At 43.6% G+C, this 25,038-nt stretch overlaps 1 protein-coding gene across 1 annotated transcript; it reads right to left on the reverse strand.

Annotated features, from left to right (window-relative positions):
- Window positions 1-2,966: 2,966 nt before the first annotated feature.
- IHH (Indian hedgehog signaling molecule) lies at window positions 2,967-24,478 on the reverse strand (the record flags this gene model as incomplete). Its single annotated transcript, XM_081320373.1, has 3 exons — window positions 2,967-3,616; window positions 7,861-8,122; window positions 24,173-24,478. 3 exons carry the CDS (start codon window positions 24,476-24,478, stop codon window positions 2,967-2,969), a joined length of 1,218 nt encoding a protein of 405 aa, XP_081176499.1.
- Between the last annotated feature and the right edge of the window lie 560 nt (window positions 24,479-25,038).

Genomic DNA, 25,038 nt, shown 5'->3' on the forward strand with positions numbered 1-25,038 from the left:
CATACTATATTAGCATATATTCTCCTGGTAGTTGTTAGAATTTTCTTCCAAAAAGGAGTGGACTAAGCAGGCCACTCAGCCCTTTGATGTGTAGATATGCATATAAACATACAACCACTATTATCTTAGATAAAGATCCTAAAGGATCCTAGCACAAATCAGAAATAAAATAATAATAATAATGTTGGAAGGTACTTTGGAGATCATCTAGTCCAAACCCCTGCTCAGGCAGGAAACCCTATACCATTTCAGACAAATGGCTGTCCAGTCTCTTCTTAAAAACTTCCTGTGTTAGAGCACTCACAGCTTCTGGAGGCAGGTTGTTCCACTGATTAATTATTCTGTCAGGAAGTTTCTCCTTAGTTCTAGGTTGCTTCTCTCCTTGACTAGTTTCCATCCGTTGCTTCTTGTCCTGCTTTCAGGTGCTTTGGAGAATAGCTTGACTCCCTCTTCTTTGTGGCAGCCCCTGAGATACTGGAACACTGCTATCATGTCCCCCCTCGTCCTTCTCTTCATTAAACTAGACATAACCAATTCCAGCAACCGTTCCTTATATGTTTTAGCCTCCAGTCCCCCAATCATCTTTGTTGCTCTTCTCTGTCCTCTTTCCAGAGATAGGCACCACAATTTAATTACTGCATGAATTGGCTTAAGACTTAAGAACTGGCTGGTTTTGCTTCTCCCCCTCCCCATTTCAGTTCCACTGCTCAGTTGGATCCTGTCCTTTGTACTGGATATGTGTGTGCTCAGAGCCATGCTGTCTTTTTAGTCACAGACACTCACAAGACATCCAGTGTGAGTCAAGAAATTTATTGGATTTCTCATCCATTTGAGAAATTTACATCCAGTGAAAAGACAAATGCTTACACTTCCCTCACACCCTGCCCAAGATCACATAAAAACTGTGCTTTTCTGAAATAATTCTTAAATTTTATTAGAAACAATTACCCCAACCAATCCCCGCCCCCACCCCCACCCCTTTGGCCTCTTTTAGCAGAAAGTTTTACCAACCAGGGAATTCTGAGCATTTTGCAAAGGGCGGGGAAATAAATAAAAGCAATGTGAAAAGCAAAGATTCCTTTTAATCTACTACAACTCATGGGGTCAGATTTAAGTATGATGGTGAAGAGGCGTGAGGAGCCCCGCTGTGGGTAAGAAGAAACTTATTCTTGGTGGCTAGTTAATGGGCTGTGCTGGTAGCTAGATAGAAGCAAAATGTTAGTTGTCAGAATCAAAGGTGGGGGAGGACCAATTGCTGATGCAAAGATGTCATTGCGGCATAGTATCCTCAAGGAGGCTTAAACTGGGAGATCTGGACCTGGTTTTCACATGTGTCATTTTCCAACATGGATTTAACTAAACATGTGAAAACTGCTGGGTGTACTTGAAAACTCACCATTTTTTCAAAAAATCCATTTTTACTTAACCCAAAACCTCTTAAGTTTTTGATCCAGAGAGAGAGAGAGATTAAACCACTAATGCTTTTCCTGTAGAGCTGAAAACCATTTTCTAGTAAGTTGCATTAGATGGAATTAGCAACCCGTTTTATTTTTTTGCATGTAAACCTAGCAGTTCACTAGTTTTTTTAAAAATGCATATATGCATCTAAAACAATAATTTTGTCAATGATCGTCAGAGTTGAGTTGATCTCCGGCGTACTCTGTAGAAACATGATTGATATATAATGCATTCAATTGTCCTAGAGGTGGCTTTCCACATTGCCTTGGCAAAGAAAGATCCTTATTTATCAAACCAATGCAAAGAAGAAAGGATTTGCAGAGCGAATAAGCAATTCTTCTCTGCAAATGGCTTTGGGTCTGTTTCTTTTTCTTTCATAAGCTCAAACATCAGATCCTCTGCTCTGTATCCCTCCCTTTGGGATGCCAAGACGACATAAAATGAAGCTCCTGAAAAACACCTGCCCTCCTGTACCTTCAAAAAGCAGTAAAACACTTTGCAGAATCAAACAATCCACTTCCCCTCCCTGACTCTTAATCTATCCCTCCACAAGCAGAGAATTCCGAGTTCTGTTTTCTAACTTTGTTCCTCTTGGTGAATTTTCAAGACCAGCCAACATAGGTGACAGGATTAAATAATATTGTTACAATAACCACCTTTTGGTGAATCCAGTTAGACTTGGCTTCTTAAAGCAGGCTGAGGTCTTTTCCCCCCTCGTGGCACCCTGTACTCTTCCTTCTTTCAGTGCATGTTTTTAGGTGGAGTGATTCTTTTAATTTGCATTAGTGAATGCAGAAGACAAAGAGAGAGCTTCCATTACTGCAGTTCAACAGTCTACTGATCCAAAGACGATGGTATGATATCCTATACTTCTTTCCTCCTCTCTGTTGCCTGTTCCCTTACCCTAACTGATGTGCCCTTCTTCTTTCCTGTGCTTATTGTGCCCAGATTCAGGTGAACTTTCCGCTGGAAATAAGCATTTTCATCCTTCTTCTCACAAGGGCGAGAATCCAGGAGTGTCTCCCGTGTAGCTGCTTTGGCCACAAAGGAACAATGCCAGGAGGCGTACAGTTCCTAAAAGGAGATGTTTTTTGGAAAAGTCTCACAACCCCACACTTGGCCTCTCCCTGCAGCCTCCTTGCATATACAGTACTTCCTTGATCTGCAATCTGGAGTTGCAGAATTTCCCAGCCACCTTTTTTCATTCATCCTGGGTTTGAGGATCTCCATCTGGCTCACCCTCCTTTTTGCATCAGAGGCTCTTCAACCAAAATAGCAGCATATGGCCCCATTACTGGGCACTCCCTTCTTAGCCAACAGCACAAAGAAGGCGGAAACAAAACTTGAAACCTTCCTTCCACTCTTGTGCTTGCTTATAGGTGAGGGGAAGTCAGAGGTCCCACCTCCTTTCCCCCACCATTGGGGTTTGGCCGCCAAGCAGTCCCACCCAAGAACCAGTGGAGGCCACTGGGTTTCTCCCTGTCTCAGAGGCAATGGAAAACATTCACTCAGCTCTCCAACTGCACTGTGGCCAACTGGTGGAAGCTATCCGAAGCTAGGAACATTTGGCCCAGACGGTAAAGCAGGAGAGAGTACCAGTGCACACCTTCTGGCTGGGTCCAGTCACGCCCTGCCCAGTGGAGATACAGTCGCAAGGGCCAGAAAGCCCACTGAGCCAAATGATGGTCCCGCACCAGAGCAAAACAAGAGGCTACCACTTCATCCACCACTAGAGTCCCATGAATGGTGAGGGGAGCATAGGCACCAACATCCACCTGCAAAGAGACAGCTGCTACCCTGGCCGGCTGCAGCTCTCCCCCCTCAGTTACCAGCACATATTGACCTGGCTGGACCAGGCTGGCAAAAATTGTCTTCATGGGCGCAGTTGCGTTCTCCCCCACAAAAAGGAGATGTGCTGCTGTGAGAGCCAAGCGGCGGGGTGGGTCCTGCGTCTCAATGACGTGGAAAGCGGTCCTTGATGAGAGTGCCTTATCCAGAAATGCCAGGAACTCACTGTACACGAGGTGGCCTTGCGCATCCATGGCTTGGACCCGCTGCCCGGGCTTCAGTGCCCACAACGGAATCTTGGTCCCACTCTCTAGAGTTGCCAGGGCTCGGGCTGGAAAACAGCCTCCCGTCTTTGCTGCTGCTGAATGCTCTGAACAAAAAGAGAGAAAGAGTGCAGTCTGGTTATTAGAAAGAGGGGAACTCAACGGCAGGCATAAAAATTAATGGGAGATGGAGTGAGGTGAGAAGGTCTCAGGGTCTCCAGACTCCCGATAGATTGGATAAATAGGATCAATATACTGTATAAATAAATGTATTGCTGCTGTGGTGAAGGGGGACAGTTTTGAAGCAATCCACTGCATAATCATCAGGAAGAAATACAGACTCAAAAATAACACAGATGGTGGAGAACATCGAGAAGAAATGCGTTTTTCCAGCTGTAATCTGGCCAGGAAGAAATAATAGATTATGAAATTATAGAGCCAACTCAATATACCTTCTGGAAGCTTAACACTGCTTCCATATAATAGCAGACAATTCTCTGGGTGCATGAGTGGCAAATGTTTTTTTAAAGGGTTTGATGGAGAGTGGGAAATAGATTTTATACATCTAATTGAGGAACAATTTTATGTTTTGGGGGGATAAGATAGATTGGCTTTGGAGACTTGATTTATTTAATCAATCAGCAATTGAGAAGGGATAGTATAAAGAAGCAAATGTAGGTATTTGATCTAGGATCGATTAGGATTAATATTTGGGATGACTGGGGACTAAAGCCATGGTAAATTTTCTACAAATCGATCAAAATAACAGCTTGTTAACAGAGTGTTTTAGTATTTCAGCTTTGTTTTTTATTACTGCTTACAATTTCTATTATTCTTATACTATTAAATAATATGTTTACTATTATTGGTTTTACTGCTAACCATTTTGTTATTAATGTAGTTCATAAATGATAGGCTAACAATTTTAAGTAGATTGAGTAGTTTTAACAGTTTGAAATTTTGTTGGCCTGTTATGCAAGGGGTGGGAAACCAACATTGCTGTATTATACTAATCAGCATTCAACTAGGGAGGATGTTAGGTGTATATGTGCTAGTATCCTTAAGACTCTTTTTTTGTTAATGTCTTTTTTGTTGTATCTTTTTCTTTTGTTGTTTGTTTAAAAATATTTTGGTATTTTGTATTTTAAACCTTTTTGAATAAACTAAAATTTTCTATTATAAAAACCAGTTTTGAAGCAGCAAATGAAGGTTGGCTTTCTGTCTCAATATGGAATGACTAACACATCCAAAGTTCCACCTGGATGTATGAAGGAGAATCAGTTAATAGTTATGAAAAAGAGGGAAGGTCCTTCTTTTACACAATTTAAGAGACAGGGGTGCAATCCACTTCAGCCATTCTAACTTTTATGCTGCTAATGAGTATAGTATTAATCTGTATTTATTGTTTTTAAAGAAAACAAAATAAATTGCTCCCAAACTCCCCAAAGAATTGTAGAACATGTTCTTTGATCATAGTGCTTGAAAGCAACTTTTATTCCTACTCCTCCCAATTAGTTTTCTGGGGGGAAAGTTCTTACGGCAGGCAGGAGAAGGTTCAAAACGGAACAAGACTCTTCTCTCTTAACAGCTTTGAGGAAGAGAGAACTTCAGCAAGTACAACTTGCATGACAGGGCACATCACTGATATTTTGAGTCCAAATCTCTTTGGCAAGCACCCTGCATCACTTCTCCAAACTGATCGTTGTGTAAAGAAGAGTGAAGAACCACTTCTCTGGCCCATGTAACACCAACGACAAGATAAGGCAATCCATCCTTTACTCAAAAGGTCGACAGACTTATTGTTCTCCAAATACTTGGACAACGGAAACACATCATTACTTGCCTTTGTCTCTTAAAGGTCTGTATTGCTGTAGGAGGGAGAATAAGAGGAAAAGCAAAGGATCCCCAAAAGAACAGCACATGGCAGGTATAATTCAGTCGTAATTTTTCTGCATAACTTTGTTGTTCAAACTTAAACATGATTGTATTTCCTGCGTGCCAAGACCAATCTGCCTTCTTTAGACCTCAAGTCTTGGTATATCTCACTGGGATTCTGCACATAGATGCTACAGGAATAAGGCTAATCTGCAATTATGTAATCTTATTTGACCTTAGATGGAACAGAGAAGGATATATAGATGTGTAATTCAGGGATCCCAATGGTCTCCAGGTGGGACATTACAGAGAGTGGCACACACTAGCAGCTGATGAATGCTATTCATAAGTAACCAAGAATGAGAAATCAAGTATATATATTTGCCTGTAATAAATTGACATTCATTTGAAAGTAGATTGATTCAAGCTTAAATTGGCAATAACTCTTCTACATGAACATTTTCCAAGTTTGTTCTAGAAGTTCATTATACTGGGAAAATATGTTTCATTACCAGAACCAAGCACATGTGCTACAAAGAATATTACACAGTTAAATTGTTCAGTTTTGTTTTTCAATATTGCATAGATATTTACAGAGACCAAACAAGAAAAGAGAGAGACAGATAGGCCAGATTACAGAATTGATACAGATGTTTAGTAGCTGTTATCAGGCCAGATATCTGGGGTACACAGCATTACCAGTCACATAAAAATTATCTGATTAAACACAAAAATCCAATTGCCATTCAATCAATTAATTCATTATCGTTAGTTTCTACACAACCCTTTCAAACAGCTCAGGGCTAAGGTATCCTATCTGCATTGCCCACTAGGTTTTCTAACCTCCATCTGCCTGAAATCCTGAATAAAGACCTCTTTTAAGACTGTCTGTTCCCCAAGTGCCAGTTCTCATGACCAGCAGGAACTGGATTCTCTCTCTTCAGTGACCAGTGCTTTATCCCTGCAAAATTCTTCTCCTCCATTTGTCCACTATCAGGACAATTTTTCTGTCTTTGAATAATGTGGAACATCCATTTAGAAATGTGAGCATCCAGAAGCAGACAGAGTATCCCAACAGTGTGCACAGCATTAATAAGATAAAGCAAAACTGCTTTGCTATTTTTGCCTGCAGAGCTTAGAGAAAGTGTCTTAAATATATGATCTGGGGAAATCACCTGGCAGTGATCTATCAGCAGTCCAGGATCCCAGCTTGGCAACAGACAGGCCACGGTACCCTTTGCAACAACACAGTTATGAATATATCCACAGCAGTTCTGCTGATATCAAGGCTTTGGATACCCAAAATCCAAGGGGGAGAAGTTGGACAAAGTTTCTTGACACTTGGCTAGCAAAACTCCATCCAGCTTTGGTCTATAAGGCAGCATTGTCCATCCTAACATCAGAAGGGAGAGGCTGTGCTCCACTCTGCCTGGACCAGTCTCTTTCTCCAGCGCCGTTCACTCCGGATATGCCGCAGTCAACTGATGGAGATTTGGCTGCTGGGCCAAGCACTGTAAGATCAAGCCTGGGCAAAGGCACTTCGTTCCCATCAGCGACAGAGCCTGTGGGTCTGGAAAGGGCTGGGACACCCGCAGGTCATGCTAATGGTCAAAGGACAGGAACAAGAGGCCACAGTCAAAGCGTGGTACTCTGACCACCAGGGGGAACCCCACAGCATATAATCCCAACAGACAGCATAGGCCTTAGGACTGGGCCATGGTTCAGGGATGCCTTCTGCTGGACAGAATCTATACTTCTGGGCTTACATCACACACACACATACACACAAAATACTAGCTAGTGTTCTCCACTGGGCCAGAATAAGAACTTCCACCTATGTTCAGGTGCTCATGCTAATGCTGCAGGGAAAGGTTGTTTTACAGAAGATGCTTCTCTTATCTCAACTACTCTCCACCATGCTCAGTAAAGAGAAGGTGAGATAAAAGATGTACCTTCTGTAAAACAACCTTTTCCCTGCAGCATTAGCACCTGAATATAGGTGGGGATTCTTACTCTGGTCCAGTGGAGAATACCCTGAGGAGGAGCCATGCCAAATGAAGGTTGTCTAAATCCTCATACGTAACTATGGCTTACATCCAACATTGCCTTTCCATAAACAGTAATGGGATGGCATTTCTTGTTAATTACATATTGCTCTGGGAAAGAAAAAGTCCTTGGTCCAGAATCAAGGAATTTCTTCCCATCCATCCCATCGACAGCCTCAATGCCTTCAGCTATGAGGACAGAGTCCTTGGAAACTACACAGATGATGTGTGGGATGACACTGGTGCTGCTGATGCAGCAACAAAGGGGGGGGGAGGGGGAAAACGTGGTAAGGCACCATCCATTCCTTCAGCCTGAAATTCTACACACCTATCAGATTCTTCTACCTTTCTTATCTTTGTGTCTCCCGCTTCCTCAGAGTCCCCATTATCTCCATTGTTGTCTTTTATCCTGTTGTCAAACAGTGCCTCACCTGATTTAACAGAACAGTGAATGTGAGCCTTGGATTCATAGTAAACCCAGTCAAAACCAGCCTCCACAGCCAGGCGTGCGAGCATCCCATACTTGTTGCGGTCCCGGTCAGAGGTGGTGATGTCAACAGCACGGCCTTCATAGTGCAGGGACTCCTCTGAGTGGTGTCCATCTTCATCCCAACCTTCTGTCACCCGGAGCTTCACCCCTGGCCACTGGTTCATCACTGAAATGGCTAGGGAGTTTAGGCGGTCTTTACAGCGCTGTGGGAGAAGAAAAGGAAGAGGAAGAGATCAGCAGCGCAGATCTCGCAGTCCGGAGGAAGCATTATTCTACAGCACACCATTTAAAGCCCTCTGCCTCCATCTAAGCCAGGGTCACAGCCTGTCAGTGCATGTGCAAAACCCTAATGAAGCAAAATGGATTCCGCCACTGCCAATCACAAAAGCTTGTTTTCAAAATCCACACTCCTCGAATATGGGGGCGGGGGGGGGGCAGGTGAGGAATGGTGCAATCCATCTTTTTCAATTTTTACTTCTGTACTTAAAACAATCCATAATGGAAAAATAAGAAAAAAATATAATTCCATGCCAACTGGCTGAGGAATTCTGGGAGTTGAAGTCCATGTATCTTAAAGTTGCCAAGGTTGGGAAACTCTGATCTAAAGGAATATAGTAATCAGAATATGACATTCTTATTCACAACTGAAAACAGTATAGTCTCTTCTATCAGCCTGCAGTGTTTCCATCTCATTCTAATTCCTATTTAATCTAGGCCCTTACTCACATTAAATTAGTTTTTATTCAGAAATAAGTTAATATAACTTAAAATGCTGACATCTTCATTTTGCTCAGATGAAAACTGTGTTCAGTGTTCCAGCTGTAGATATTTACCACAAATCCAACTGTCTTACTGGCAAAATGGAGCCCTCCCTTCACAGAGTTTGGCAACAGCCCAGGACCCCATCAGAATGACCGACGTACACAAGATGAGGTTATGTCACAAAGTCCACTCTGTGTAGTTGCAACTTGATGTCTGATGTGCGTATGTAATTCATCTTCTGCCTGATACTGTGACAAACATTTTGCCACTTGCCTTCTTCCCCAAACAGAAATCATGACTGCTTTCTATTAGCAGTGAAAGAATTACCATTTCTGAATGGGAGTAACTTGAGAAAGCTACATTGCAGAACACCAAATCACAACCTGTCTTATGCTATGTAACATTTCAAGACAGCAGAATAGAGAAGGCTATTTGGAGTCCTACAGATTCATTTCTAGAACCATATACAGCTTAGAGTGACTGATCCAGCTTAAAACAAGGTAAAACCTGATACAAAGCCTTTTGAGTCAACTCCTACGTAAGTCCATATAGGTTTTTTGAGAGCAATTCAACATGTGCCATTGCCTTGATGTTGCTTTGCTTTTACCTTCCTGATGTAGCTCATAGCCTTGGGATTTTGCTGTATCCAAGTATTAATTAGTCCAACACTCACCCCACTGATTTTTTTTTCCAATTCAGCCAAGGTCAGTTAAGTGCAGCGACTTGCTATGGGGTAATTATCCATTTGTGGAGGGAAGAGGGAATGGCCTTGACGGACAAGAGAAAGAGCTGCTACCAAGACAACGGTCAGATTAAAGGGCCCTGCGCCCAAGTCAAGAAGATACAAGTGAGTAAATGGTTGATACAAAGATAAAGAGAAGGAGTGGAGAAGCACACTCAAATCTGCAAGGTTCTGTTTTTATGGCTGTTCCAATAAAAGTAGTTTTAGATCTCATATGGCTTTGGCTTCTTAGTCTAGTCCAGTGTTTTTCAACCTTTTTTGGGCAAAGGCACACTTGTTTCATGAAAAAAATCACGAGGCACTCCACCATTAGAAAATGTTAAAAAATTTAACTCTGTGCCTATATTGACTATATATAAAGTAATTCTCTTGAATAGGAATCAAATAAACACAAAGAAAGTATTTTATAATTACTTTTCAATTTTTCCCACGGCACACCAGGCAACATCTCGCGGCACACTAGTGTGCCGCGGAACAGTGGTTGAAAAACACTGGTCTAGTCTACTATCCGTATCTCATCTATCCGCATGTGTACAGTCATTACTAGTCATTTTCACCCCTTTTAACCTATTTAAAAATTCACCATTAAATAAACATTTTACCAATACCAATTTCTATCAAAAGGTAAATTTCCAAATGAACAGAATGACAGAATTTGTTGCAGCAAAGAGGTCTCTTGCACCTGGAAGACTGGCGTATTTATGATTGGAATTACATTCTGGAATTGCATTCATCAGATGCTTAATATGTAATCCTAAATTAGTGGACACCGAGCACACAAGCTTTGTTGATGGGAGTGAATAGCAGAGGAACAAAGCCAGAAAGAAAGAAAAAATGTGACAGTGATGATTACACTTGCAACATAATTACTGTGCCTAGGAACAAATCAGTATTGGTTCCAACAAAACACTAATTAATTTATGTGTTGTTAAAAATGTGTAATTCCAGTTCAAGCCACAGAGGATAGAACTGAATTTTCTGATTAATGTCTGCTTATTTTCTGCATGAGGGAATCTTCCTTCCAAACAATGCTGGCCATAAGAATCCAAATTTCTTATGTCATATTTCCACTTCCAAATTACTTATGTCTTATTTCTGAATATATTTTATACTATTCCCATATAATTTTCAAGACATATAACTATATTTGCGGAGGGGCCAGGGGGCTCAGGTAAGTGAGCTAAGAATTAATATATTTGGGAGGTGCAAAAATGATTAGAAACCAAGTTCCTACAGTATTTGTCCCATTCACAAAGATTCCTCCAGCATCTCTAATACTTTCCTCTCACAGGGTTGTGTAAAAGGTTGACTTTAAAACATTTCAATGTCAAAAACTTGTCCTGAAACTGCAGCCATGTTCTAAAAGTTTGTCTTAATCTCAGAAAAAAAACAACTTGGTTTTGTTCTAAGATTGTTTTGTTTGTTCCAAGAGTCTCAGGTTCTATGATAGGTTTGGTGTAAATTCTCCTCCTCCCCCCCCTCCTCCTTTTTGCCAGCATAGCCAGTAAGTGTCAGGGACTGGTTCCAATAGTGTTCTCAGCCAAGACTGAGTGGAAGGAGAAAGCTAAAGTTACTTCAGTACACATATCAACAACTAAGGGATTGTAGATGTTGCTTCGGTTTAAGCAAATCTGATCACACAAGCCTCTGACCAATCATAGGCTAAGATTGTTTCCAGTTCCATTCTAAAACCAATATTAGGAAAACTATAGCAAAAGGAAAAGAAAACATGAGAAGCGAGACAACAAATGGGTGCAGGTACTGTTCAGAGAATCTTTCCTACTGGCCACTGCTAAGGGACAACAGAAGAGATGCTGACTGGATTAATTCTCATTTTAAAAAGCAACTGCAAACTTTTGTGGGGTGTCTTCTGAGCAAAATGCAAAACCACTGTCAGCTTCAAGTTGGATACGCTTCTTAGCTAATGGCGTTAGCAAACCCAGATTGCATTTCCTTCCTTGTTGGAAATTGGAATGGTGAAAAATCAACCAAAGAGCATAGGGGACATGAAGGAGAGGACATAAAACACAGCTCCTTTCCCCTCCCCTTTGGTCTTATCTCTTATCAGACATTATTGGTGGGGACCTAATAACCCATCAAGTGCTGCTACAATACAATCACCATGGCCCTAATCAGGCTAGCTAGTGATAAGGGATAATCAAAGTTGCAATTTAACTACCCCAAGAGGACCATAGTTTCCCTAACTGTTTACAGGCTCTTTTAGACCAAGACTTTACAAATTCATGCCTGTGGGGGTCTGTTTTTTATTAGAATCTGGAAGCCCACTCATCATAAAGTAAAGGTTTGCTGACTATAGAGGCAACGCTCATCTCTGTTTCAAGGCCATTGAACCAGCGCTGTCTGAAGCTATTTCTGCAGTCATGTGACCAGCATGATGTCACGGAGTACTGTTACCTTCCCACCAAAGTGGTACCTATTTACCTACTTGCATTTACATGTTTTGAACTGCTGAGTTGGCAGGAGCTGGGGCAAGGACAGGAGCTTACCCTGTCACATGGTGTTTAGGTCTCAAACTCAGCTGTTGGCTTTCCAACCAACAAGCTCAGCATCTTAACCGCTAAGCCATTGTGCTGCTCACTCGTCGTAGCTACTTGAAAAATAGCAGGATGCTAAGTGGTCAGTTATTCTTTGCACTTCATGAGTCACACACTGGAGAAGTGAACTGAAATACTCACCAAAGGGACTACTGTACAAATCTATACCTGTACACAAAATTCACAGTCTGAGAGTTCCTGAGTTACATAATAACTTGGGCAAAGGCACTTGATATTTCTATTTCATTGGTGACTGACACCTGAGGAAAAAGATAAGTGATTGCAAGGCAAGTTATGGCAAAGGATTTGTTGTCGTTGTTTCATTAAAATGCACTTGGTGTCATTGCTAAAAAAAAATCACTGGGAGTCAAAATTGCTTCCTGATCTATTGCAAATCACTGAGTGATCTTTCACTAGATCATTTCTACACAACTCTGCTCTAGACTGAAAGAATTCTGAAAATGTATAGCTCTTGCTTCAGCAAAATTCTGGGGCCACCAGATTTCAGGAGGACCCATCATCACAACTCACCTCAACTTTTGTATATGTTTTAATGGCTTTTTATATGCTTTCAGAGTTACAGTGGGGTTGGGGGGGATTATTCTTTAAGAGTTTGATCTTTTTCGCAAAACAGTTGTCTGGCAGATTTGAAGCTCTCTTAAAGGGCAGCACTGTATTTATTGGTTTTTTTTTTCTTTGCCAGGTTGTTGTGGCTGTCAGATTTTTTCCTTGGGTGCCACGAAGTCTGGATGTAGACCAGTGTCCTGTACAAATAAAACTGGTTCACTGTTCAGGTTTGAAAATGCAATGCACAGTTATACAGGCAATTTGTTTGTTAAAGGCACTGTCCCTCCTCATTTTGTTTTGTTTTGCAAAGTTGAGTATACTTTGCATTCCAGCCGCATCATTTCTTCAGAATCTCAGGAATCCTATTCTGATATCAAGAAGTATCATATAATGTGTATAAGAAATGTTATATAACATGCTTTTTTATTTCTACCAGACCGCAAATCCAGCCTTGCTTGTGTACTGTCACACTTCTTTGCATTATCTCAAGGATTTTCAAACATTTTTTCCCTTCCATTCAATCGTGTCAGAGACCACCTGGACAAATCTCTAGTTTTCCTGCAAGAGAGTTTGCCATTGCCTGCTTCCTAGAACTGCGAGAAAGTCTAAGGTCACCCAGCTGCCTTTGTGCCCTAGGCAGAACTAGAACTCACAGTCTCCCTGTTTCTAGCTTGATGCCTTAATCACTAAACCACACTGCCTCTCTTTCAAACACAACATAACTCCAAAATAACAAATGAATGGAAACTAATGAATTTATAATCTCATTAGGATTAGAATTGGCAAGAAATAATAATAATAATACATTATGCCATCCTTTCAATCTATATCTCAATACAATGATGATAAAACCAAATAACTTCAGCCCAGCAACTGTAGAAAATTCCGACTTGGCTGTTGGCTTGCCTGACTAAGCAGAATGAGTTCTGATAGTGATCAAACTTTGGATATGCAAGCCATCAAGCTTTCCCCTGTGCTTTGCATATATCAATTAAAGACTGGCTTGTCCAGGCAGATGGGAGTGATTCTGGCAGCAATACTGCTTCCTACCTACAAATGCAGAGGCATTAACAATATCAACTACTTTAATCAAAAGGAGCATTGTGCCATTGTGATGTAAGCTCTTCCCCTTTTACAGGTATGTGTGATGCCATAATTCACATAAAGAGTCAGCACTTGCATCAATCATATTGTCATGTCGAGAACATTGTATCTGCTCAGCCACATACCCAGAAATCTCTGTGTACAAGCCCTCCGGATATTTGTGATGGTCCTCAAATTGTCTTGTGACACCCCCCCACACACACTCTAAGTGGGTAACAAAATACAGTAAAGCAGTGGTAGTCAGGCTTTTCTTCACCACAAGCCCCTTTTAAATACCTTTTGTGGCCACAGACCATGGCCACGGACCACCAAGACTTAACTCAAGATTTAAATCATAATATTTCCACATCACGGCCCCCCAGGGGTCCGCGCACCACAAATTGAGAAGCACTGCAGTAAAGAATCTCTGTTTTATCCTATTTCCTGAAACTTACTAGAAACAAGTGAAGGATTGTGGAAATATGTTTCTTGTGAATGGAGCAACAACATGTCTTAAAATTGGGATTCCTTATACAGATTACTTCAGGCTCTCATTCAGCTCCCACTAGGACATTCCAGTAAACCATCAGATAATCAAATGTTGCTGCATTTCCCCAAGTTCTGAGGTAGAACTATGTGGAAAGAAGATTCCCAACTGATCACAAAGGACAGTAAGACAGCAGGGCGCCATCTCTGACCTTGGAATGTGGCCAAACTGTCTGCAAGGGCAAAAGACTTGGGCCTCCCACTCCTGAGGTCACTTCTGCATCAGCCTTGAGAAAAGGGGGAAGCTACCACAGCTGAATTTTCCCCACGTTCAGAGGAAAGGTTATATTGTCAGGGCTGGCCTTTGTCCCCGGGAGAGCAGGGCAGGAGAGGCACAAAGGGCTGTTCCGGTTTCTACAACCATACTCTGTTGTTTATTCTGGGCCTCAAGTGATAAGGTGAGATAGAAGGATACAAAAACTCATGCAAAAGAGAAATGTTTATCCTTATTAAGTGCCTAACAGGAGGGCAGGTGAATTGGAAGCTTCCAAGTTAGGTTCCTAAACTACTTTCTGGCTCATAAATCCTCCTGAGATAACAGGTAACAAAATTACTGCCTTAATTCAGCCCACTATAGAAACAAAGAGGTCACAGGGGAAATGTTCTGTACTGCGCTTTATGAATTTCCTGCAGAGCAAAAGTGGAGATGGTGCTTCTTAACAATACAGATACTAAAAAAAAGCACATCTTCTTGAGATGTGCCCAGATTCATACAGGGTGTTAAGTCATAATGTTTGGTTTGGCTTAGAATACTATTATGCAGCCAACCTATGTGGTGTATTAAATGCAATATGTGAATCCAGACCCACCAACGTAACTCACTGCATAATCCCTTGAAAGTCTTTCTACTGATTCCTTTAACAGAAGCCAGCATGCCATGCAGTCAACACCACAGACAACATGTGATGGGCACCTATAACATGCACTACTCACAGCTGTTTGCTTTCAACACCATCACATATAAACCCTCTTGTTTGTGCTATTATTCCAGACCAGGGCTACATTGGAGAGTTACCCATATGGATTTCAGAGAAAAAGTGTACTGCCTAAAAAAATCACATGTTCAGCTCAAAACTACTGTAATTTGTACCTTGGTTAATTCCTACTGCAGCCAGCAGGGGTCAATGGAGAGCTGCAAAGGAAAAGCCAATGGACCTCCTGCAGGGTCTCTTTAACTTCTGATCCCGGAGAGTCTTAACCCCTGGCATGTTGGAGGGACAGAAGAAGAAAGCCCTCACACCAGATTTGCTGGGATTGGTGAACCACACCCATTTCAGTTCAGGCCAAGTTAACTAAATTGCTCTACATTGCCACAACTCTTATCATTCTGCCGCAGCCTAGAAGTGTCTTGCCTCTATGGGACAAGTGGGATTTTCCTATTGTAGGATGCCAAGTGCTTGAAAGAATGCAAAACGTTTTCCCCCTTCCTCACAGCTCAACAAATAGCCATAGTTACCACAGCTCCCATTCCTTGCACAGTATTTGCCTTGGGCACAGGGGAATCCTGATGTTGGGTGGGAGGAGGCAGCTGCTTCAAGCAGTGGACGCCAGAGGAGGAGACAGTGGGAGCCCTATGTAGAGAGAGGGATGGGGTGGGAGTGTCTTTATTCCTTACTTCTTTTACTGTGGCAAATCTTCTGCCAGCAATATAATGTCTTAAATAATTAAATCAATTAACCCAATTTATAAGGGAATAGACCCTTATTTCATTAGTTTCCCCACCAAATAACAGCAGGAAATCCCACCTCCAAAGTTCATTAGTTTGTTGCCCAGTGTTAAAAGCTGCTCTAGACGAGGGCTAAATAAAAGGCTCTGGACCAAATATGGCCCATGGGTTGCCCAATCTATGTCTGCAATATTGTTGTTGTTAGCTGCGAAGTCGTGTCCGGCCCATCGCGACCCTATGGACAATGTTCCTCCAGGCCTTCCTGTCCTCTACCATCTTCTGGAGTCTGCAATATACTTCAGGCAAAATGTAAAATTCTGTCAATCAACTGTCTTCAGCGTGTACGTTCTCACCAAATGCATTTTTCACCTAAAGTTCATTGGAGACGCAGGTTGGGCAATGTTGGCAACGCAAGCTGGGAGAATAATGCATGGCACTGTTTTGCTCCTTGTAGAGAAATCAGAATGATACTTAAGAACAAAGCAAGAAAAAGCCAGACAGCAGATAAAACTAAGGATGGCCTTGTTCTATGTAGCAATGTACATATTGCCTATGCTAAATACAGTAAATGGGAAGCATAATCTGGAACAATAAGCGCTGCCAATTCCGGCTGTTCAGATATATAGTAGGGATTTTCCAAGTAGGCTGAGATGGACAGGCAGACATCGTCCATCCTGAACATCACCAGAAAAAAATATATATTAGTACAAAGAAAATACCAACCCTCGTGTGTGTGTTACCTTCAGGTCAGCGCTGATGCCTTGTGACTGGGTAAGACTCTGCAGTTTTCTTATCAAGAATTCTGAAGAAGTTTGGCATTGCCTCCTTCTTAGGGCTGAGACAGAATGACAGGCCCAAGGTCACTCAGTTAGCTTTGTGGCTACGGTGGGGCTAGAGCTCACAGTCTTCAAGTCTTTAAACTGGTCCCTTAACCTCAGTACCAAATTAGCTCTCTACCAGTCCTCCTAGCCCCAGCTGAAATCTGCATTCTCTTGGGTTCAGAAAGCAAACAAATGCATCCTTGTAGGAGCATTGATGGATACAAGAGGGTTCTAGGGAGCAGACCAAGGTGGACCATCTGGAAGAACCGCTGCTTCATTCAAGCAGGAAAGCTTTGCCTTGCGCTGAACCAGCTTGGGTTCTGGCTGCTCAGACTCAATTTCTTTCCCCTGCCAATCTGGAGGAGAGGAAGCAAAGACCCGAACAGCAGCTCACCACAGACTGGCAGCGCCTGGCCTGGCTTTAGTGCTTGCAGGCCACACAGAGGGATGCTGGGGTTTGGCTTGGAGAGCCAATAAGCAAAGGAAGCCAGGCAGGGTGGGGAAGAGGTGAGGCAACCGTGCCTAGGCCTTATCTGAGCTCAGGCACCAGGAGCAAACAGAGACAGAAATTCTTGAAAAAGATGGGAGTGATAAGAGCAGGTGGGTGGGACCCGTTGCCCAGGGATACGTAGACCCTTGGACTTGACGAAGCTCCATCTGCAGGGGAAAGCCAAGGAGCAGCTCAACAGGAGCTGGATCCCCAACCTGACTACTCAGGAGCTGTCCCTTTGAACCCCCATCTCAGTCCAGCCCAGAATCAATCCATCCGGCAGGCAGGCTGAATTGTCCCTCTCCCTGGAATGTTAAGGAAGCAGAGGAGAGAGCTAAGGCAGCCAGGGCGCTGTCTTGATATGCAGCTTTAATGTGTTTGTGGTTTGGTATAAAAAGACAATCCCATTAGCACCCATGTGTGCGTAGCATTTCAAGTGTTATTTCTGTTTTCCTCTTAGGTTTTATAATTGCTTCTTTTTTTAAAAAAAATTGTTTTAACTGTTCTAACTTGTAAATATGAAGTGCTTTTAATTCTGTGTGTGACCAGCCATACGCTAAATAAATAAATAAATTACACAACCCAAGCATGGAAAATAATTCAGAGGGGATAATAGATCCATCGGAGGACTTCCAATTTGCAGACTGAAAAAAGACTCTGTCCTATCCAGGATCATCAGGTACTGCGTCAGTGGGGAGGAATGGGTGTGGGCCGCTGCTCCCAGCATCACTTCCCACTTTAGGATTCCAGTTGTGAAAGGGGACAAGAATGAGATTTGCTGAGCGATGGTTTTCATTCCTCCTTACTGGAAGTTTACCACTGGAATGGGGAGCTAGAGAAATCCCAGTTCCCAGAGTACATCACATAATTCCATAGGCACAGGGGTGGGCAAGGTAGACGTCTCTCCATCCTGCTTACATCTCATATTCTGAAATAAACAAGCAGCTTCGCCTATTGTGCTCAGAGCGTAGTAGCCTGGCCTTGATTTCACTCACTGGATCCCGCCCTTCCCACTTCAGCTGATTAGCCACCCTGATGTCCCCCAAAGGCAGATGAGACTGCAGGCCTCCAGTTCCATCCATCAGAGGGGCAGCCCTGGACCATCATCCTGGCTGGCAAGCAGAGAGGAAAGCCCCACCACCACCACCCCGCCCAAGGGTGCAAAGCGTCTTATCTGCATTCCTGGATCCCACAGGCCTTTCCCCAGGTTATACCAGAGAGCCCTACATAACTTTCGGCCCCACACCACCCATCCCCCCTGCTGTCGCCACCCTGATTTCCTGCTCCAATGGGGCAAGACTTGTGGAATTTACAAGAGGGAATCGTCCCCTGTGTAAGCATCTCAGTCATGCTTATGTCAACATCTTCACAGCCTCGCTGCTGCTCAGCACTCACCTTGCTCAAACACACTCCCAGCAACCCTGGCCCGCAGGGAGAAGGGGGAAACTGAGGCATGGGGGAGGGGGGGGGCAAAGGAGAAAAACTCAAGCTTGTTCCTTCAAAATCAATCCTGCATTTAGGAGGGGGAGCAGTGGCTCTGGGTTTCAAACTACAGAAAAGATCCTATTTTGCTTGTTCTGTACACCCATTCAGTGAACCCAGGTCATCCCTATCTTCCTTCTAGGTTCTTCCTAGCCCCGTGATAAGGGTATAGCAAGGTCCTTAAATAAATCTCACTGGCTTTTGCTGCTTTTAGTATGTTTTTAATGTTTTACTATTCCTCTGCAAACTGCCCTAGGAATTTAACTGAAGGACAGGGTGAAAATCTTGATAAATGATTAATTAAGGCTGCAGTCGTAGGCATACTTCCTAGCTAGTATGAAAGTAGTCAATCTGAAATCCGCAGGCCTTACTTTTGAGTTGATCTAGAGAACTATTACACACGCTGTTAAAAATAGCTTTTTTCCAGTTTAATCTTAAACCTATCTACTTCTCAATCTCTCTCTCTCTCTCTCACGCACACACATATAAACCCACACAGAAATATACTCAGCTATGAATCATGGCTCGCACTCAGTGGTACAGTTAGGTGACGAATACATAAGGCAACATACGTGTCCCAAGATAATGTTGCAGGATCCAATCTGGGTCGGTCACCGGGACCAGAAGTTTCTGTCTTCCCAGCTTTCGGACTCTCGTACTGGGAGCTCATCCTTTAGCAGAGAGAAATTCTTTATAGATGAATCTTTCAGCACGAATCTGAAAGCTCGGAAATCAAGATGTCTGGTCCCGGTGACTGTCCCAGATGGGATCCTGCAAAGTTAGGTAACTTTATACTTTTGTTTCTTTTTCTTCTCTCCCCCTACCTTCCTTTTGAGATATGAAATGAAATGAAATGAACCTTTATTGTCAAAGTACAACTATGTGTACATTGAGATTAGCTGAGCCTCCCCCCCCCGTGCTCTCACCCCCCAACACACAGTGACAACAAACCCTCCATCTTACTACACCATGTGAACCAACTATACCACACACCGGCCTCCCAAGTCAATTCTGCATAAAATTCACAAAAGTTATTTCTCATTCAAAAGCCTAACAGCCCACGGATAAAAGCTGTTCTTCATATATATATGTATATGAATATATATATATGAATGAATGAATGAATGAATGAATGAATATATATATATATATATATATATATATATATATATATATATATATATAAGGTAAAGGTTCCCCCGCACATGCGTGCTAGTCGTTTCCGACTCTAGGGGGCGGTGCTCATCTCCGTTTCAAAGCCGAAGAGCCAGCGCTTGTCCGAGGATGTCTCCGTGGTCATGGGGCCGGCAAGACTAGACGCCAAAGGCGCACGGAACGCTGTTACCTTCCCACCGTAGTGGTCCCTATTTTTCTACTTGCATTTTTATGTGCTTTCAAATTGCTAGGTTGGCAGAAGCTGGGACGAGTAACAGGCGCTCATTCTGCTACGCGGCACACTCGGGATTCGACCCGCCAAACTGCTGACCTGATCGACAAGCTCAGCGTCTTAACCCACTGAGCCACCACGTCTCATATATATATATATATATATATATATATATATATATATATATATATATATATATATATATATATATATATATATATATATATATATATATATATATATATATATATATATAAATGAATATATATATATATATATATAACTCATGCATACATAAATAAAATAAAAAGAAGCGCATTTCTAGAAAAGTTTTTTTTAAAACAAAACAAAACACTAGAATGCTGGCTCTTAATAACTGAAACCAACTCATCTAACCAGGCTTGTTCACTCCAGCCTCCCTTCCGCCCTCCCTCCGTTTCTCTGTCTCTTTCAGTAGGCAATGTTTGTTTTGGGACATTTTCAAAGGTGAGGCTTTCATCAATTTGTTTTTTTTTCATTTGCCGTATCTAGAATGTAAATTTAAAATTTCTCCACTAGCCATGCTGGCCCCGGGGAATTACAAGTGTGCCAGGCTCCCAGAAGAATTCCAAGTTGGGGTGGGCTGGACTAGGATATGCATCCTTAGTTTAAACAGGAATAAGCCACTTTAAAACACATTAATAGTCTTCATTCACAGAAATGGCACATTTCTCTTTATCTATTTTGGGGCATCAGATGTAAAAACATTTTGTTTGGGCTGCAGAGAAAGTAGTTTAATAATCACAAAAGCAGGATTCCAGTGCTGGTGACACATTTTCATGTGAGGTTGGCGTTCTCCCTCTTTTCCAATTCTGTGGCTAAGAAGTTCCTGGACCAGGAAAAACCAGTGTCTATTGGCTTTCACACTATTTTCCAGAACCAGATGTGCCACAGCTACTGTTTTGTGCAGGTAAAAAGCTCTAACAAAGCAGCTTGTTGAACCCAGTTAGAAGTGCTGGAGTTTATCTATCTAGGACACCACTTTTATTAGAAAGGTTGTGAGTAGCTTTAGATCTACCTTCCTGTTTAACCTGATAGGACAGTCGAATGAGATTTCAGCCGAGACCCTGCCCTCAAGAACTACTTACTCCTAGAAATCTTTTATGTCTCCCTCCCCCACACCCCCCATCAACCAAGATTGTCCAAACATCCCATTTAGAAACACTTTTAATCAATAGAACTCAGCTACCTTCTTGATACTTACTATTTTGGAGAGAAGAACTGATTACAGCTGAAGCTTTCTCCATAAATTTAATTTTTATGTGGGAGAAGGCCGATATCCATGGGGCACAGGAAAGAGGGGGGTTAACTCCTCCCTCCCCATCTATGCATATCCACCCACCCAGTCGTTTCACTAATGTCCCTATGGGCACTAACAGAAAGTTTCTTCCTCAACTCTCTCTGTCTATATCTTAAATTGGCAGTTTGGGAGACCAGAATTTCTGCAGTTTGCAGCACATGATGGCGAGGATGATTAACCTTTGCTGCTTCTGATGCAAGCCCTCCCCACATCTAGCATTACGCTTATGGGGAAAAATCTATTGCTATCAATGAAAATATAAGGAAAATTGATTCAGGGGAAAGTTCTCATTGATCTGTGCCTTGCAAAATCTCTGCTTCTTATAGACACGTATTTGGACTAGACTACCAGAGTTCAGACAAATTTCCCTCTTTGGCCTCAAACATTATTTTTGCTAACCGTAGCCAGGGGCCTATTACAACAGGGCATTAATTTGCGCTTATATAGTGTTTCCATTTAGTTCTCCTGAGTCTCCTAAACATGTTTTAGAGCACCATGTTCATGTCTCCAGGCATTCTTGGCCCAAACTACCTGGACCACTGCTGCTCTTTGGTTCTGCTGCTTGCTACATCCTCTGACATGAAGTTGCATGATTGGTTTATCACAAGTTACAGGGATAGTAGTAAGCTTAGAAGCACTTGGAAAATACTACAATGCGTTAAACCAGTAGTCTCCATAGCCCAGCCTCTATCTCCTGCTGAAATATTAATCCCCAGCATTTGATAGTTGCACTACAAACAACCTCAGCAATGAAGATTATTAGAGTTTTTGCTCTCCTGGCCAGCAGCTACTAGTGGACCTCATAATCCAATAGTGGCTACATTCTGACGCCCATCTATCTATCATTTGGTTGTACAGTTTCTTGTGAAGATTGCCAGACTATAAGGACTTTGGTCTGATGCAATCAGGTTTTGCTTATATTTGTCTAATTGTTTGCATCTTACCTTTCAGGCCTAAGTTCGTGCTACCTTCTTCAAGATTGGGAAAGTAAATAAATTTCCAATTATTTGGTTTGTAAGATTTAAGTAGGATTTCTAGACCAATTTGCTTTAAGAGATTTCCATTTTTTAAAAATAAAAAAGTCATTTATCCTTGTAAGTTAATATCGCCTTCCCAAATGATACTTCCACTTACAGAGTTTCCTACTTTTAAATCTAGTTTCAAGTGACTGTACCACTTTGTATCCATCACACCTTCAGATTCAATGTTGGGTATTAGTCTGAGTACTAGGAGCAGTTACTTTACAGTACATCCAGATTCTGAAGATAGAAGCTTTAAACGATATAGATGAACTGTCTTCAAATGGTGCAATTCAGCTGAGAATTTCCTGAATTCTCAGGTCTTCTGGTGTTGCCATTGTTGACCCTGAGTTAAGTGCTAGGGAAAAAGTCTTTGCAAAACTGGGGAGGGCAAAAAGCTGGTGGTTATTCCTGCTCCCCTGGGAAGCCATATACCGTATGTGCAAATCGTACAAAGAAGCATAAAAAGCATTACCCCCCCCCCCAAAAAAAAGCACTGCTTACTCAAGATAAGAGAGAGTGATGCTTCACCAGTTTTCCACTGAGTATCCATAAAGACAGCTGGAGGCTGGGGAACTGCATTAGCCTTCACTATAAGCAGCCTTCCCTGCTCATGTATTTCTTTAAAACTTCCATTAACCCCCTAGCAGATTATGGGAGTTGTAGTCCAAGACAAGCACGGGTCTGAAAAAAATTGCTGAACTTGGAAACCTGGTCTGAAGGAAGGATCCTCATCCAAGCCCTTTCGCTGAATAGCTTGGTTTCATTTATTCTATTTTACAGTTGGTGGAGAGGAGCTAAAACCAAAAAAAGGACTCAGCGCACATCATACTGGATTTTTCCCCTCAGTTTGGAAGGCGGCAAGGGGAAATAAGATTTAAAAGAACAAATTGGTTACTTATCCTTTCTGTCTAAACAATCAAGAGTCACTCTGCTGGCTGAGTGATCATAGCTATGCCTTCTCTGAAGCCAATCTTACTCAGTTCCATAGAATTTATTCCAGGCAGGTGGGTCTACTACTATTCAGTTCAAAGAGCAAAGAATTCTCTAGCTTTTGAATGTGGACTGGTATCATGGCAGTTATTTCTTTCGTCTGCAGAAATTGTGCCTCTACTCTTTGGAACGGGCAAAAAATAACATGCCCACCCCACCCCCACCCCTAGGAACAGGAAGACGGTATCCAAATATTTTCGATTCTTCCCATCCTACTAATTCCTTCATATATCTGACATAACAGTCCGGAGTCCATCAGCAGGATCGTGTCTCCGCGCAGGCGGAACTCGTGCCTAGCCATCCATTGTCTTGGCGCGTAAAACGGACGATCTAACTGCTATTTGGTTTAAACCGGGAACAGGGAGGTTAGTTATCATGAGGCGGCCGTCCTTTTTAAAAAAAACTTCCCCCCCCCCGCCCCCAACAAGGAGATCCTGAATCTCGGGCTGAAAACGAGCACAACCGAAAAGGCAAACTCTTCTCCCTGGGAAGGATCCCGAGGATTCTCCCTAAGGCTGTCCAGGGCTCCCGTCTCACGTGCTTCCATAACCGCCCTTGGCTTTCTTTGCGACCCAAGAATCGACGGAACCGACCAGGGTTGGGGCGCCGGACGGACAGGTGTCCGGAGCCGGGATGGGACAAACAGGTGTTCCCGCGCGGTGCGCTCGGCCGGCGTTGAGAAGAGCGCGCAAGACACCTGCGCGGGATCCGCACCCAGCCCCGGGGATCCCGCTAATTCCCGGGCAAAGAGCCCGGCTTAAGAAAGAGGCGGACAGGCGTGCAAAAGGGGACGGCGCCTACCTGGGTCATGAGGCGGTCGGCGCCGGTGTTCTCCTCGTCTTTGAAGATGATGTCCGGGTTGTAGTTGGGCGTCAGCTCCTTGAAGCGCTCCGAGTTGCGGGCGATCTTGCCCTCGTACCTGCCGCTTGCGCCCAGGGTCTTCTCGGGGACGTTGGGGCTGAACTGCTTGTAGGCGAGAGGGATGAGCTTCCTGGGCTGGCGGCGGCGGCTGCCCACTACACGGCCCGGCCCGCAGCCGCGCACCTCCGGCGCCAAGAGGAGCAGCGCGCAGCCGCTGAGGAGGAGCAGCAGCCGCGCCGCCTTCATGGCTCTGACGACCCGCAGGAGCTCAGCGGGACTCGCTGCAAGAGGAGCAGCAGCAGCGGCGGCGACGGCGGCGGCGGCGACGGCCGGGCTGCCCCGGGAGGGGAGCAGCGGCCGCGGCCATGCGGCGAGGGGGGGGGAGGCGGGGGCAGGTGAGCTGGTCGGCCGCTCTGAGCCGGCCCGCTCCGGCCGCCGCCAATAAATAGCGAGGGCTCCGTTTGTTTTGGCTGCCGCGGTTAAAGCGTCGCCGCCGCCGCCGCCGCGCTCTAGCGGTCAGCGCTGCCGCCGGAGCTGCTGCTCTTTCTGACTGCGCCTCAGCTCGGAGGGGCGAGTGAGCGACGGAGAGGGGAAATTGAAGAAATCCGGATCGGGGACCGCCAGGACCGCACCCAGCCCGTGGCCGGCCCTCTCTCCCTCCCTTTCCTCCTCCTCCTCCTCCTCCTCGCGGAACCTTTCTGCCGCTGCCAGGGCCCCGCCGACCGGGAGGTGGGCGGCGGGGGGGGGGAGTAAGAGGCAGGAGCCCGCCCGACCCACCTTCGCCGCTCGCTCACCTGCTGTCATTG

Source organism: Vipera berus (genome assembly GCF_964194415.1).
Source record: "Vipera berus genome assembly, chromosome: 1".
Taxonomy (NCBI): Eukaryota; Metazoa; Chordata; class Lepidosauria; order Squamata; family Viperidae; genus Vipera; species Vipera berus.